Below are 14,592 nucleotides of genomic sequence, written 5' to 3' on the forward strand. Positions count from 1 at the left end.
GCATAACACCTTTCATAGGTACTATTTTTACAAATACATGGTCGCCCACTGCAAATTCTAAGTCCCTTCGTCTTTTGTCAGCATAACTCTTTTGTCGGCTTTGTGATGTCTTCATTCTATCACGAATTTTGACTACAAGCTCGGTAGTCTCTTCAATCACATCTGGACCAGTCTCTCTTCGTTCACCAACCTAGTCCCAATGAATAGGAGATCTATATTTCCTTCCATAAAGTGCCTCAAAAGGAGCCATCCCGATTGATTATTGAAAACTATTATTGTAGGTGAACTCCACAAAAGGTAATTTTGGTTCCCAACTGCCTTGGAAATCAATAACACATGCTCGCAGTAGATCTTCCAAAATTTGAATAACTCTTTCGGACTGACCATCGGTTTGAGGATGGAATGTTGTACTGAATAATAACTTGGTCCCCATCGCTGCATGCAGGCTCTTCCAAAAAGATGACGTGAATCTCAGATCTCTGTCAGAAACAATAGAAACATGAATCCCATGCAGACGAACTATCTCTCGAATGTATAACTCTGCATACTGAATCATGGTGAATGTCATCTTTATAGGTAGAAAATGCGTTGATTTCGTAAGAGGATCCACTATCACCCATATAGCATTGAATCCCTTAATAGTCTTCGACAATCCCACAACAAAGTCCATCGTAATATTTTCTCATTTCCACTCAGGAATTTGAAGTGGCTTAAGCTTCCCTGCTGGCATCTAATGCTCTGATTTAACTTGTTGACACGTCAAACACTCTGATACAAATTTCAGAATGTCTCTCTTCATGCCTGACCACAGTATAACAAGCGCAAATCTTTGTACATTTCCGTGCTTCCCGGATGAATTGAATATGGTGTGTCACGAGCTTCCTTCATAATGAGATCTCTCAAAGAATCATCACTAGGAACCCATAAACGATATCGATATCGAACTATACCATCCACCTCAGAATATAACTTCCAGCCCTTGGCATTATCTCTAGCTCTCCAGTCGGGGCCGAAGAGAGAAAGGGGTGATTTCCGGTGCTATGAGGTTGGACGGACAATGAGCAGCTCCTGACAGGCTTCTAGGCAGAGGGAACATGAATGAACCAACCTTACACCAGAATAAGAGGGATTCCGAAACTGTTCAGGTACGAGACTGTGCAGCTGAGAAGGGCTTAAAAGATTTGATATATAATACTCCTATAAAAAAAGGTGCATCTTCTTTTCGGTAGCTCATCACAAAAGAACTCTAGAAATGAACCCGCTTCATTTCAGTTTCTTACGAGCATTCTGATTTACATAGCATACCAAATAATGAAGCTTTATCCCTTGCGCAGATCCTCACAAATATCCGCTTACATGCTAAACGCTACGGCTATTGATTTTAATTCAGTCCTTTCTGTTAATGATGAATCCATTAGAAGCGTCTTTCTAAAGCTGGAAGCTACTTGTTTGAGAAAATTTCTTGGGGTCATCAACTCAAGAAATTTATACAAAGGAGATCCAAGAAATCTATGAGAACAGTTTCGTATCTGCTGATGGAAAGATCACTACGACTATCGGCACCAAATTGCTGACTATTGACGAAGAATCATTCATCACATTCTTCGAACTGCCTTCAGCTCGTCTTTCTGACTTTACAGAAGTGAAAGTTGCTGATGTCGAGGAGATGCTCACACTTTTATTTGTTGATGACAAAAAGATGAAACTTTCTGAACCTAAGAAGGAGCTCAAATATGAATATCAATTATTAGCTCATATCGTGGCCAAGGGTATTCTTGCCAAGGCAGGTTCGTTTGCTATCCTAACCCTTGAGAAATTCCAAATCATGGCTTCCGTAGTAAATGGACGCAAACTAAACTAGTCGAGCATCGCTTTCAATATTCTGAAGAACAAGGTTCAGTCGACCAAGCAGTCCAAAGGTTATGATGTACAAATCAGTTACCTTCTCAAGCACAAAAGTTTGATGGATGACTCAGCTCAGAAATCATCCAAATTCAAAGTCTTAACTGCAAAGAATGTTCAGCCTCCCAAGACAAAGATGGACATATCTCTTGAGAAGTTTCTAAAAGTCAAGAAATAGATTGGGACGCAGGCAGCTCCCAAATCAATCAACAAGACTCAGAGCTTGGCTAAGCTAAAGAAAACAATCACAAGAAAATTGATTGTAAGTGAAACTGAAACTGAATCGGAGAGAACCCCTTCTCCGAAATTATGAAAAAGCCAAGGACCCAGAAAACCAAACCAGCTGCTGCTATGGAAGTCATCCCAGCTACGAGACTGAAGCCAACTGAAGCTGAACATCCCATTAAAGACATACCAATCAGGGCCATTCCAGTTGTTTCATCAACTGAACCTCAGTAACTCCCTCCAACCGGTCCCTTCAAGAAGACTATCACTGAATCTAGTCGTAAACCAAAACAAGTTATAGTAAGAGTACTGCTTATCACTATCACCGGTCATATTGCACTGCCTGCTTCCAGAACAAAATAAGTGGTGATACGTGAAAACGTGGATTCAACACAATCAGGGCTGATCCTTACTCAGGTCCTCACTGACCCGAAAGGAAGAGGGAAAATGATTGAAGAGCCCCGACCAACCAACACGATTCAGACTCACATTGAATTAATCTGAGAAGAGGTAAATGAGTTTTCTGAATCGAAGTTGAAAGCTTACAATGAAAGGGTCAAATTTAGAAGTGAGTTGTTTGCCAAGCGATTGGAGAAGACAAAAGTTTTGAATAAATTCATCGCTTTGGAAACAATAGTCCTCAAGGTGGTTAAAGCTGCCACGATTGCTCAGGCGCTGGAGAGGAAGACATATTTCTTTGATCAGATGCATGCCAAGAAGCTAGCTCAAGTCATAGCTCAGCTACGCACAAACTTTGATCCTACTAGTCCAACTGCCTTCAATGACAAATCAGTTTATGACCAGTTGGACACATATCTCCTCATATTACAGATGAAGATCAAAGACTGGGAAATGGGTTAGCAATTGATTATTCCATCAATTTCCCAGAGCTCGTCATCAGAAGAGCAGGTTGAACCATCAAATCATCAGCTAGAGTCATCCAAGGAATCAGTTGCTTAAAAATCTGAGCAAGCAACTGATCCTTCTTCCAAGGATGCTCCACCATCCTCTTCTGCTCCTCCATCTCCTCCAGCAAGTCTTCAACTTTAAACTGATGTTGAATTGTCACTGGCCAATGTTGATGAATTCATACAATCAGTTGCCTCTAACATCCAACTGAATATTTTAGCTGAAGTATCAGTTGAAGACCCGAGAAAAACTGAACAACCAGCCTCCAAGGCTGTGATACTAGAAGTTGAGAAACAAGTTCAATCGCCTGCCACGACTGAACAAGTGATTCAAATGGAAGTTGACACGGCTCAGTTGCATTCTCAACAAACTGAAAAGCCAACTGAAGTGTCAACAAAAAATCGAACTGAAGTGTAAACAGATAAACCCACTGAAGAGCCTACCAGTTCTACTGCTGCTCAGACCTCCACTCCACCTCAAAAACATCAACAGGAAGTCGTTGAAGAAATTGTTCCAGAAATTGTTACGGATGTGACTAAATCATCAAATAGGGACCTGGTAATTTTCAATGAGGCAGACAAGGAGCAGGAACCAGAATCGACTGAAGCCCTATCTCCTCAGATACCAATGGCTACTGATACTATGATAATAGACCTTCAGTCCAACCTATACCATTTGATGACAACTATTTCTGATGTGAAGTCAATCCAATTGCTGCATACATTAAAGATTGATTCTACAAAGGAAAATACCATAAAGAACCTACACCAAGTTACAAGGAATATCACTTCACTGTTTCTCCAACTAGATCACTTAAGAAAGACCGAGTGACAGTTCAAGCACATTTCCAAACTCAAGACTTGTTGAAAAATCGCATTGAATTTTTGCAGAAAACAGTCACAAAGAATATGGATGATGCGAGAACAAATAATGAATGAAATATCTAATGTCTCCTTGGAAGTCCGTGCATTATCCATCAAGGTTGATAAGTTTGACAAAAATGGGGAAAAGGAAGAAGAACAACATGAGCTATCAAAGAAAATGCCAAGTCAATCGACTGATCAAGAACCAGCTGATAAAAGAGTAAAGAAATGAAGAAGTCCAGTTTAGGTAGAAGACAACCTTAGATATTCAGTTGAAAGTTTTGGCAGATTTTCAATCAGTTAGAAGATCAGTTAGAAGATTCTTTTTTCAGAAATTCTTTGTACGAATCTTTACATTGAAAAAGTTATCAATAAAAGATTATTTTATCTACAAGAGTTCAGTTTGATCAGTTCATGAATTCTAAATTTTGGCAAACACCAAAAGGGGGAAATTGTTGGATACTTAATTTCGGATTTTGACAAACTAAGCATGAAAAGATTGAATAACTGGTCAAGAAAACTGAAGGTAACTAAACTAAAGTTTCGTAACTGATAGTTGCCCAAACTGAATATTAATGCGTATATAATCAAAGACAACTAAACTGATCAGGACTAACTGAAGCTGTGAAGTTAACTGGACGATCAGTTAGGACTGATTAGTTAATCACCAATCAATTAGACAAATCGACTATAAATTCAGCTGTACACGTCATTCAGATGAAGAATGTTGCTGACAACCGACATATAGTACAAAAGCAGAACGTGACTGGTAGTGGGGAATGCCACGTATCAGAAAGCTACATTGTACGACTATCAGAAGAATAACGAAGTGTCAAGATAGGAAAAATCAACGGATACAATTATTCAAATACAATCAATGTTACCGTTGGAAGAAAAACCTACAAATAGTTGAGGAAATCAGCTGAGAGCAAAATAATTCAACTTGATTCAAACTTTCGACAACAATCTTTGATACACAACTGCTACAGTTTAAAGCTATTCTTTTATAGAAAATCAGCTATCAAAAGCTCACGCTTATTAGACATATTCATAGCTATCAGGCTATATTTGAGCTGAAGCACAAACTCTCATTGCTGTAATATTCGATCTTTAATAGATCAGTTGTGCTTAGAAATTACATCAATTGAGAACTGATAAAATTGTTTTATAACTAAGATTTTTAGTTTGGCATTGTTCGAAGTCCAAACTAAAGTGGGTTTTTGCAATGTATGTAAACACCAAAGTCTTTTAGTAAATATCATATCCTCGATATATAAGGGGTGATGTAGGAGCATTTGAAATCTCCGAACATCTACAAATCATGTATTCTTTATTATCAGTTTATTTAATCTGTCATTTAGTTTCATTCCGCACTTTAACAGTTAACTGACTGACATTGACAACAAGATTGCAGAATTCAGTTTTTCACTAAACTGATTCATTAGTCGAAAAAGTGATAAGTATCCTAAAGTGTTTATTCAACCCTCCTCCGCTCCTAAACAATTTTTATCATCCAACCGATCCTAACACATAAGCATAGAATTCATATCATAAAGCAGCTTAGAAAAATGTCATGTTTGAGTATAATGATGGTAATCCACAACCCACCATCACCATACCAAGAGAAAAGAAGTTCCAAAACAAACGATTACAACACCAACTTCTACAACAACAACAAATGACTTACACCAATTAGGAAACGTAACCACATAGGTCCTTTGATACACCTCCTAACAAATGGCATAGCTGTAGAAGGATTGACATTAGAGAATCTAAACACAAAATCTCCATTAAAACTGCAAAAGTTTGTAAAGAACCGAAGAAATTTTCTCATATGGTATGATAGCCACAATCCCAAATTAAAATAAATCCAATCACAAATAAAAAAAATTAATACACCAATCAACATAGTTAAAACAAATCAATCAATGCAGAAAAATCAATAATTCAAATCAAATTATGTGTCTTGACCTAGAACATAGTAACCAATCATACGAAATGATATAGCATCATTCATACCGTGGTTGAAATCATAAAAAGCTCATGTCGTGCCTCCATCGGCTGATCCTATCTAATGGGACAAGTAAAAAAGATAAAAGATCACAAGTCTAATTAAAAAACAGAGCGCAGTAAGAAAAAGATACAAAAATGGCGATCCACACCATGGAAAAGTTGTCCCCGATGAGTGGTGAAACAGTCCACTCACTGGTCTCCTGTGGAATTCAGAGTTGGGATTTTAGTTTTGAGGATAATTCGTTGGGTAATCAAAAGGGTTTTTGGTGACTTACCATCTCTTTCGAAAAGGGGCCAGCACAATGTTGACACCTGAAGCCATGAAGATCTCCTTGCGATTTAGAACTTGGCTCCCTCATTCTAATCACAATTCACTTGAAATTACCAAAACGAAAAGCACACATCCTGGTTATAGAAGAAGAGTTGCAGTTATGGTTTCAACAAGCAAATAACAACTATTTATTGGGCTTTCAAAAACTTGGACAAACACCAATTTTTTAATCGTTAATAATTAAAGATTATTTTTTAAAATAATAATAAAAGATTTGAGGAGAAAGTTACTGGAAATTATTAAGGTTAATTGGCTGTGAAATCTCCGAAAGCCAAAATCCTCATTGGAAAAAAATAATGTATTAACTATTTGTGTTTTCAATACACATGTCCCAATTCACACATATCCTGACTATACGTGTTTTAAAAGATGTGTACTCAAAATTGAAAATACGAAGAGTTAATAATCATAAGTCACTACAAAAAATTTTATTATTACCGTCGCTAATCAAATTCATTAGAAATCTATTCTCCAACCGATGATGCATCCAATTTCTATCGTTATCCATTTCATCCTACAAAAGAATAAATAAGATGCATTTTACTTAATCGCTACCATTTACTCATTAATTAAAAAAACAATATACGAACTCCTTAATTCTCATTCATCAAAATAAATAGACAGATTTAATAATTTTAATGTTGACAATTAATTGAACATTTAAATTATATAATATTTTAATAACAAACACGTAATATATATTATTTAATTTCTAAATAACATGCAATAAAAACAAATTAAGCTATGTATAAATCTACAACAAACTTATAATCTGACAGTAGAAGATGTCGGAGCATAGTGCAGGCACAAAAAAATCAGCTGGAAAACGACCTGCACTAGAAGATGACAAAATTCATGATCTTAACCAAAACTAAAAAATTTACCAAGAATTGAAGATAAAAAACTATCCCCAACTTGAAACTAAAATCGTGTAAGAGAGAAAAATTTATCACATAAGGAAAGCGGTGCAGAGAAAAATGGAGGGATGAATGGCAAATTTATAGAAAATTTGAGACGGTTTTGAGAAAACCGTCGTTATTTCGCTACGCCAATCTAGCGATGGTTCATAAAACCGTCTCAAATTGTCTTTAAATTTGCCATTCCTCCCTCCATTTATATAAATCGGCGATGGTTTTATGAACCGTCGCAAATTGTCTTTAAATTTTCCATTCCTCCCTCCATTTTAAAACCTTCGCAAATTGTCTTTAAATTTGCCATTCCTCCCTCCATTTATATCTCCACCACTTTTAACAAAATCAACTCAAAACAAAACAACTCCAGAACCCAAGATCGAAATCTTGTAATCATTAGCAGGACAAAAACTGTTTACGGAAGTTTGGTTTCGGCCTTCCGAATCATGGTCCTCCAGCAATCATCCAATCCCTACTCTGTCAGGACAATGCGGGTGTGTTGTCCTTAGCTATTGTGCACCCGTCACAATTGTCGTTTGGAGTTGGGACCGTGACAACAAAATTTGTTCGGCCTTTCTAACTATATCATGATGTCACAATCGCATATACAAAGTACCATACAGTTCCGTGTAAGGAATGTATTTACATGTTAATCCAGCACAACCTGATGAGAAAACAATGACTGGAGGGGCCTGCATTCCAAAAAAGTATTTAGAAAAAACCCAATGAAGAAAACATAGAAAAGAAGATGGAAGAACAAAAAATCAGCGCAGAAGGAAAGCCCCTTATCAATTTAAAATTGGACGTAAATAACTTTTGTAATATCCTTAACAATAATGTTACTCGCTGATGCACATGACAAACGTATACAAAATAAATGAGGGGGCTATAGTAAAGTGTTCTTAGATAACATTTCAATATTCAAAATATTTACACACGTACAAAAAGAAAACTAGGTTAAGTTTAATACAGCTGAGATAGTGAAGTGTTAAAATACAAAGAATACTTAGAATATACAATGACTCAACCCCACATTATATTCCACGCTTTTTCCGCAGAGCCAGATAGTATGAATTTTGGCTTGTTACCAGCATTGCACATGATCCTTATGTATATAGCCCTGTTATTAACATTATTATCATATTAACCCACCTTTCTTTTTCCATTTGAGCATGCAAATAAAGAAAAGAAATGAACTGCAAAGAAAAAGACGCAAGACCGTACCATTTTAAGTTGTGGACATTGTTAAGATTTGAGTTAAAACCTTATGTAAAAAGCAGATCATTCTTTCACAAAGTATAGAGGATAGTGCGTATGTAATAAAATTCTGTCCCCGAATCAATGGCCTTGAAAAAGACAATTTGAGAGTGATGCAAAAAATTGAAGTGGAAACAGTAACATTACAACATGGATCCTTGATTACCACTTGCAATTGCTGGTTGATCATTAGAGAATCCAAGCGTAGTGGTCATGTCTACACCATGGATCCTTGATTACAACTTGCAATTACTGGTTGATCATCAGAGAATCAAAGCGTAGTGGACATTTATACACGTAGCTAATTTTTACACTAGCATTCTTGCCACGGTTGAGTATAATGATGGTAATCCACAACCCACCATTACCATACCAAGAGAAAAGAAGTTCCAAAACAAACGGTTACAACATCAACTTCTACAACAACAACAAAAGACTTACACCAATGAGGAAATGTAACAACATAGGTCCTTTGGTCCACCTCCTAACAAACGGCATAGCTATAGAAGGATTGACATTAGAGAATCTAAACACAAAATTTCCATTAAAATTGCAAGAGTTTGTAATTAACCCGAAGAAAATTTCTCATATGGTATGATACCCACAATCCCAAATTAACAATAAATCCAATAACATATAAAAAACAATTAATACACCAATCAACATAGTTAAAACAAATCAGTCAATGCAGCAAAAAAATTCAAACCAAATTATGTGTCTTGACCCAGAACATACTAACCAATCATACGAAATGATATAACATCATTCATACCGTGGTTGAAACCATAAAAGGCTTCTGCCGTGCCTCCACCGGCTGATCCTATCTAATGCGACAAGTAAAAAAGATAATAGATGACAAGTCCGATTAAAAAATAGAGCGAACTAAGAAAAAGATACAAAAATAGCGATCCACACCATGGAAAAGCTGTCCCTGATGAGCGGTGAAACATTCCACTCACTGGTCTCTTGTGGAATACAGAGTTGGGATTTTAGTTTTGAGAATAATTTGTTGGGTAATCAAAAGGGTTTTCGGTGACTTACCATCTCTTTCGAGTAGGGGCCAGCACAATGTTGACACCTTAAGCCATGGAGATCTCCTCGCGATTTAGAACTTGGCTTCCCCATCCTAATCACAATTCACTTGAAATTATCAAAACGAAAAGTACACAACCTGGTTATAGAAGAAGAGTTGCAGTTAGGGTTTCAACAGGAAAATGGCCACTATATATTGGGCTTTACAAATACTTGGACAAACACCAATTTTTTAATCGTTAATAATTAAAGATTTGAGTAGAAAGTTACTAAAAATAATTAAGGTTAATTGGCTGTGAAATCCTCAGGCGCGAAAATCCTCTTTTGAAAAAAATAATATATATTAACCATTTGTTTTTCAATACACATGTCCCAATGCACAATATCCTGACTATACTATTTTCAAAGATATGTGTACTAAAAATTGAAAATATGAAGAGTTAATAATCATAAGTCACTACAACCGTCGCAAATCAAATTCGTTAGAAATCCATTTTCCAACCGACGATACATCCAATTTCTATCGTTATCCATTTTATCCTACAAAAGAATAAATAAGATGTATTTTATTTAATCGCTTTCTGGTGTGATGTCGTTGACCATTAAATTAATTCCTAGCCTTTTAAATAAAAACGAGTGTAATGGTGAGTAGGGTCGAATACACAGATAATGGTAGATTTATTTCTTTTGATAATAAAAATAAAAAAGGGGGATTCGTTTTGATAATTATTAAATAAAATAACCAAAACTAAAATTACCAAGCAAGAAAAATACTAAATCTAGATTTGAAAATTAATCGAAGAAAATAAAGTGAAGAATTTATTATGAGAAAATACTGATTCAAGTGGATTCTACTATTTAATTATCTCACTGTTCATCTGTTAACCAATCATTTATTCATGTTATTCCAAGAAATTAACCTTAGAATAATAGGGATAGCCGCTAAAATTATTGTGTTTTCCTGAATAAATTGACCAAACCCAGCATCCGGTCAAAGTTTACCAATAATCAACTGGGCACGGTAACGTTCCATAATAATTAAAGATAGCATTTTAGTTTCGTGAAAACATATCATCCTAAAATCTAACAACCGAGATAGCTGCAATTGGAAGATCTAGTTCCGTCGATTTATTTAAATTACACATGTTATGATAGCACAACAAATCTAACCTAATGCAACTCACGTACCAATCGTTCATGACAATTACGGATCACTGAATTCATGGTTAGCATTATAAAATCATACATCACATTAAATTTTCAGATTAATTGACGTATAACATTCATATAATTAAATCATAAATCAACAAATACTTAGATAAACAAGAATAATAAATTAAAGTTAAAAACCTCACAATGATAAAATTTAAATAGTAGATTATCCCTTGAATCAAACTAAGAAAATTAGCCTAACATAGTTTGATCTACAATATCCATAAAAAAAAGGAAATATATGGAAATGAAAACTATTTTGTTGGGAGAAAAATTGGAGTCCTGCGTCTTCTTTTCGTACGTGAGGATGGAATATGGTTGTGAAGAAGTCTTTTCCAATCTGATTCTTGAAATCATCTATGCGCTGCGGCTCTTCCACATGAGTAGTAGGCTTTTTGGGTCTAAATTTTTGCTAAACAGCCCGCTAAACTTTAATTAACCTTAAATCTTAAATATAAAATAATAGATAATATTTTATCTAGAGTTTCCTTCCAAGAATTTTCACTAAACCATACATCATAATTAATTCTTTCAAATCTTGCATAATCTTCACAAAATTATATTTTCCACTTCCTGCAATTTTAGGCAGCTGAAACATAACCACAAGACGTGTCCACGCTTTATTCCAGGACCTCTGTGCTGTCGTTGACCACAAAATTAATTCCTAATCTTTTAAATAAAAACGAGTGTAATGGTGAGTAGGTTCGAATCCACAGTAAACGGTAGATTTATTTCTTCTGATAATAAAAAAAATGTGGGGATTTGTTTTGATAATTACTAAATAAAATAACCTAAACTAAAATCACCAAGCAAGTAAAATACTGAATCTAGAATTGAAAATTAGTCGACGAGAATAAAGTGAAGAATTTATTATGAAAAAATACTGATTCAAGGGGATTCTACAATATCCATAAAAAAATAAATAAGAAAACATAGGGAAATGCAAACTATTTTGTTGGGAGAAAAATTGGAGTCCTGCGCCTTCTTTTCGCACGTGAGGATAGAATATGGTTGTGAAGAAGTCTTTTCCAATATGATTCTTGAAATCTTCTCTGCGCTGCGGCTCTTCCACGTGAGTAGTAGGCTTTTTGGGTCTAATTTTTTGCTAAACAGCCCATTAATATTTAATTAACCATAAATCTTAAATATAAAATAATAGATAATATCTTATCTAGAGTTTCCTTCCAAGAATTTCCACTAAACCATATATCATAATTAATTCTTTTAAATCTTGCATAATCTTCACAAAATCAGATTTTCCACTTATTGCAATTTTAGGCAGCTGAAACATAACCACAAGACGTGGCCACGCTTTATTCCAAGTGTGAGAACCCGAGATTTTACAATCCGAAGAAAATCAAATTTCAGTAAATTTAACTCGAAGAAACAACTTCAAAGCTCGGATATTAACTCAACGGGAGGCCAAGCTGGAAGTAACTGCATCCATTGAAGTACTGTCACGGGAGGAATAAAATCCAGCTCAAGGACTCAATTCGTCAGCTCAAAGCAGCTCAACCAATCTTGTCCTAACAAGAACAAAAAAGGAGATACAAGATGAGCCAAGAGTTTGGACAAATTAAATGTGCAAAAAATAACCTTCGAGTTAACCCATGAAGGAGCTGCGGGAGGAGCTAAGAGCTTGGACATAATAATGATGCAAGAAGTGACCCTTTAGAAAATCAAGGTGACTCTTAAAGCTTACATGGAAATTTGGAGTGAAATCATGGCTAGCATGGGAATTGAAGAATGCATGGAAAAGTGAAGTACAATTATGGCCAATCTTGGAGACCAAGATTTCGGCCATGATGGGGCTAGGGGGAAGGATTTTTGTGCGCCTATAAATACTACCCATTAGGTTGAGAAAAAGGCATCCCAAAAGCAAGAGAGAAATTCGGTTTTCTTTTTTTCCTCACCCTACAAAATTTCGGCCACCCCCTTCCACAAAACTCTCCAAAATTCGTCCAAGGCAAGGAGAAGTCGAAGTCGAAGTGCTGTTGAAATCACGACACAGTCTACTCGAAGTTATAATCGAAGTGCTGCTCAATTAGATATCACAGTTGTTGAAATAGCGTGGAAGTGCTACCCAATTTTCAACAAAGAATTTCCTTCAAAATACGGTAAGTGGGCTTTTGGTTTACGTAGCTTCTTTCTAATTTTAAACTTTGATATAAATAATATGACATGCATGAAGGTGTGTCCTTTTTCGAAAATACTAGTATGTTCTGTGTAAAATTTCGATCGATTATGTGTTCTCTTCTGTGCCTCGAAATTCTTGGTTCCGCTGTGTCTGTATGAATAACTCTGAAATCTGAAATCTGAAAAGCTCTGTCTGTTACTTCTGAATTCTGTTGCACTGTTATGATTCGAATTTGAAATGGGACGAGAATTGTAATTCTGTTCTAGCCCCCATTGGTGGGTATAAAACCATGTTCTGTTCTGGCCCCCATTGGTGGGTATAAAACCATGTTCTGGCCTCACCCCTTAGAGGACTAATATATTGGGGACAATTTGACCATGGAAATGAGATGNAAATATATTGAAAACAATAAAGCCTCATATCAAATCAAACCAGTCTTTTTCATAAATCAAGTATTGTCTTACAATGACAATGAAATAAAATACATCAGAGTTACGCAATGCGGAAATCTAAACAAATGGAATAACTTGATTCTTGCTCTTGATACTAAACAAATGGAATAGATTTCTTAAGTCTATTCGAAATTTAAGAATCAGATGAAAGTTGGATTTCAAGAATCAGATGAAAGTTGGATTTCAAGAACAGATGAAAGTTGGACTCAAATTGGGATGCACTAGGCTTTTGCCAACGCCAAATTTTGTCTCTTAAGAAATCTATCCCTTCAAGAACCTGGTTGCATCTGTTCTTGAAATCCAACTTTCATCTGATTCTTGAAATCCAACTTTCATCTGATTCTTAAATTTCGAATAGACTTAAGAAATCTATCCCTTCAATCGCTTCGCAATTCTTAGTATCAAAATTTTTCCACGACCACTTTGTTTCTATTAATTGTGCCTTTCTATCCTTTATACGATTTTGATGCTTTGCCTTCGATTTTATCCTAGGAAATGGCTGCTCCACGTACCCGTGCTCAAGCTGCCCTTCGCACGCGCCAGCTCACGATTGACAATCAGACTAGAGAAATTACGACCCTGAAGGCGCAACTGGCTAGAGAATAGTTGGAGAAACAGGAGATTATTGAGAGTAGACTCATACTGGAGACCGATGTACAACGGTTGACTCATCATCTGGACTTGGCGGAGAGCCAGCTGCTTCAGATACCGACCGATTCCGCTCGCATCACGCGCTTAGCTGCACTTAACAGGGATTTATTGGATAGAGTGGAAATAGAGCGAGGACGTGCTGCTCAGGCCTGTCAGCTCCAGGAGGAGTACAACGCCAGACAGGATCGGTACATTTCGAAGCTCCATGGTACTATGGACAGACTTCAAGATCAGAATAATTACCTGCATTTGGTGATAGAGAACATGGAAGAAGAGGAGGTAGCACCGATGGAGGTGGCTGGAGATGACAGCGCCAGTGACAGCGATGGCAGAGAGATGTTCGATTAGATTAGCATTATAATATCTGGGTTGTAATAAAATTTGTGACTAAAAAAATACTATGTGTACCAAATTATTTTGAAACTTTCTATTATCCTTCTATTGCATATTTAAAAATTTGATGAGTATCTTATGTATAAAATTGTTTTTTATTTTAGGAAAACAACATGGATCTTCAACGTATTATAAATGAACTTCAAAATCAACTTCAGGAAAAGGAGTCAGAAATTAAAACACTGAAAGAAAAAAATGAGAAACTCGAAAGAGATAATTTTCAGTTAGACGGGAATAATGTATGCATGAAGGAGGATCTTCGTGAGGCCAGAGAGGAAGAGAAGAAACTACGCGAGGACGTAAG

The 14,592-nt window shown here is 36.0% G+C and overlaps 1 protein-coding gene and 1 long non-coding RNA gene across 2 annotated transcripts in view; both read right to left on the minus strand.

The window, feature by feature from the left end:
* Positions 1-6,338, minus strand: part of LOC140991480 (uncharacterized) — a 73,907-nt gene extending 67,569 nt beyond the window's left edge. The window contains exons 1-2 of the long non-coding RNA XR_012177920.1: positions 6,188-6,338; positions 6,062-6,112 (exon numbers count right to left, since the gene is read on the minus strand). This is a non-coding gene — a long non-coding RNA (uncharacterized lncRNA). The remainder of the gene's footprint in view (positions 1-6,061; positions 6,113-6,187) is intronic.
* Positions 6,339-7,485: 1,147 nt separating this feature from the next.
* The window catches only part of LOC140991479 (uncharacterized), a 56,347-nt gene continuing 49,240 nt past the window's right edge, over positions 7,486-14,592 (minus strand). Inside the window, exons 4-6 of the mRNA XM_073461444.1 lie at positions 9,184-9,235; positions 8,853-8,911; positions 7,486-7,846 (exon numbers count right to left, since the gene is read on the minus strand). Of these exons, the coding sequence (XP_073317545.1) occupies positions 7,748-7,846; positions 8,853-8,911; positions 9,184-9,235 (210 nt within the window). The 3' untranslated portion in view covers positions 7,486-7,747. The remainder of the gene's footprint in view (positions 7,847-8,852; positions 8,912-9,183; positions 9,236-14,592) is intronic.

The sequence above is a fragment of the Primulina huaijiensis genome, chromosome 13 (assembly GCF_012295235.1).
Source record: "Primulina huaijiensis isolate GDHJ02 chromosome 13, ASM1229523v2, whole genome shotgun sequence".
In the NCBI taxonomy this organism is placed as follows: Eukaryota; Viridiplantae; Streptophyta; class Magnoliopsida; order Lamiales; family Gesneriaceae; genus Primulina; species Primulina huaijiensis.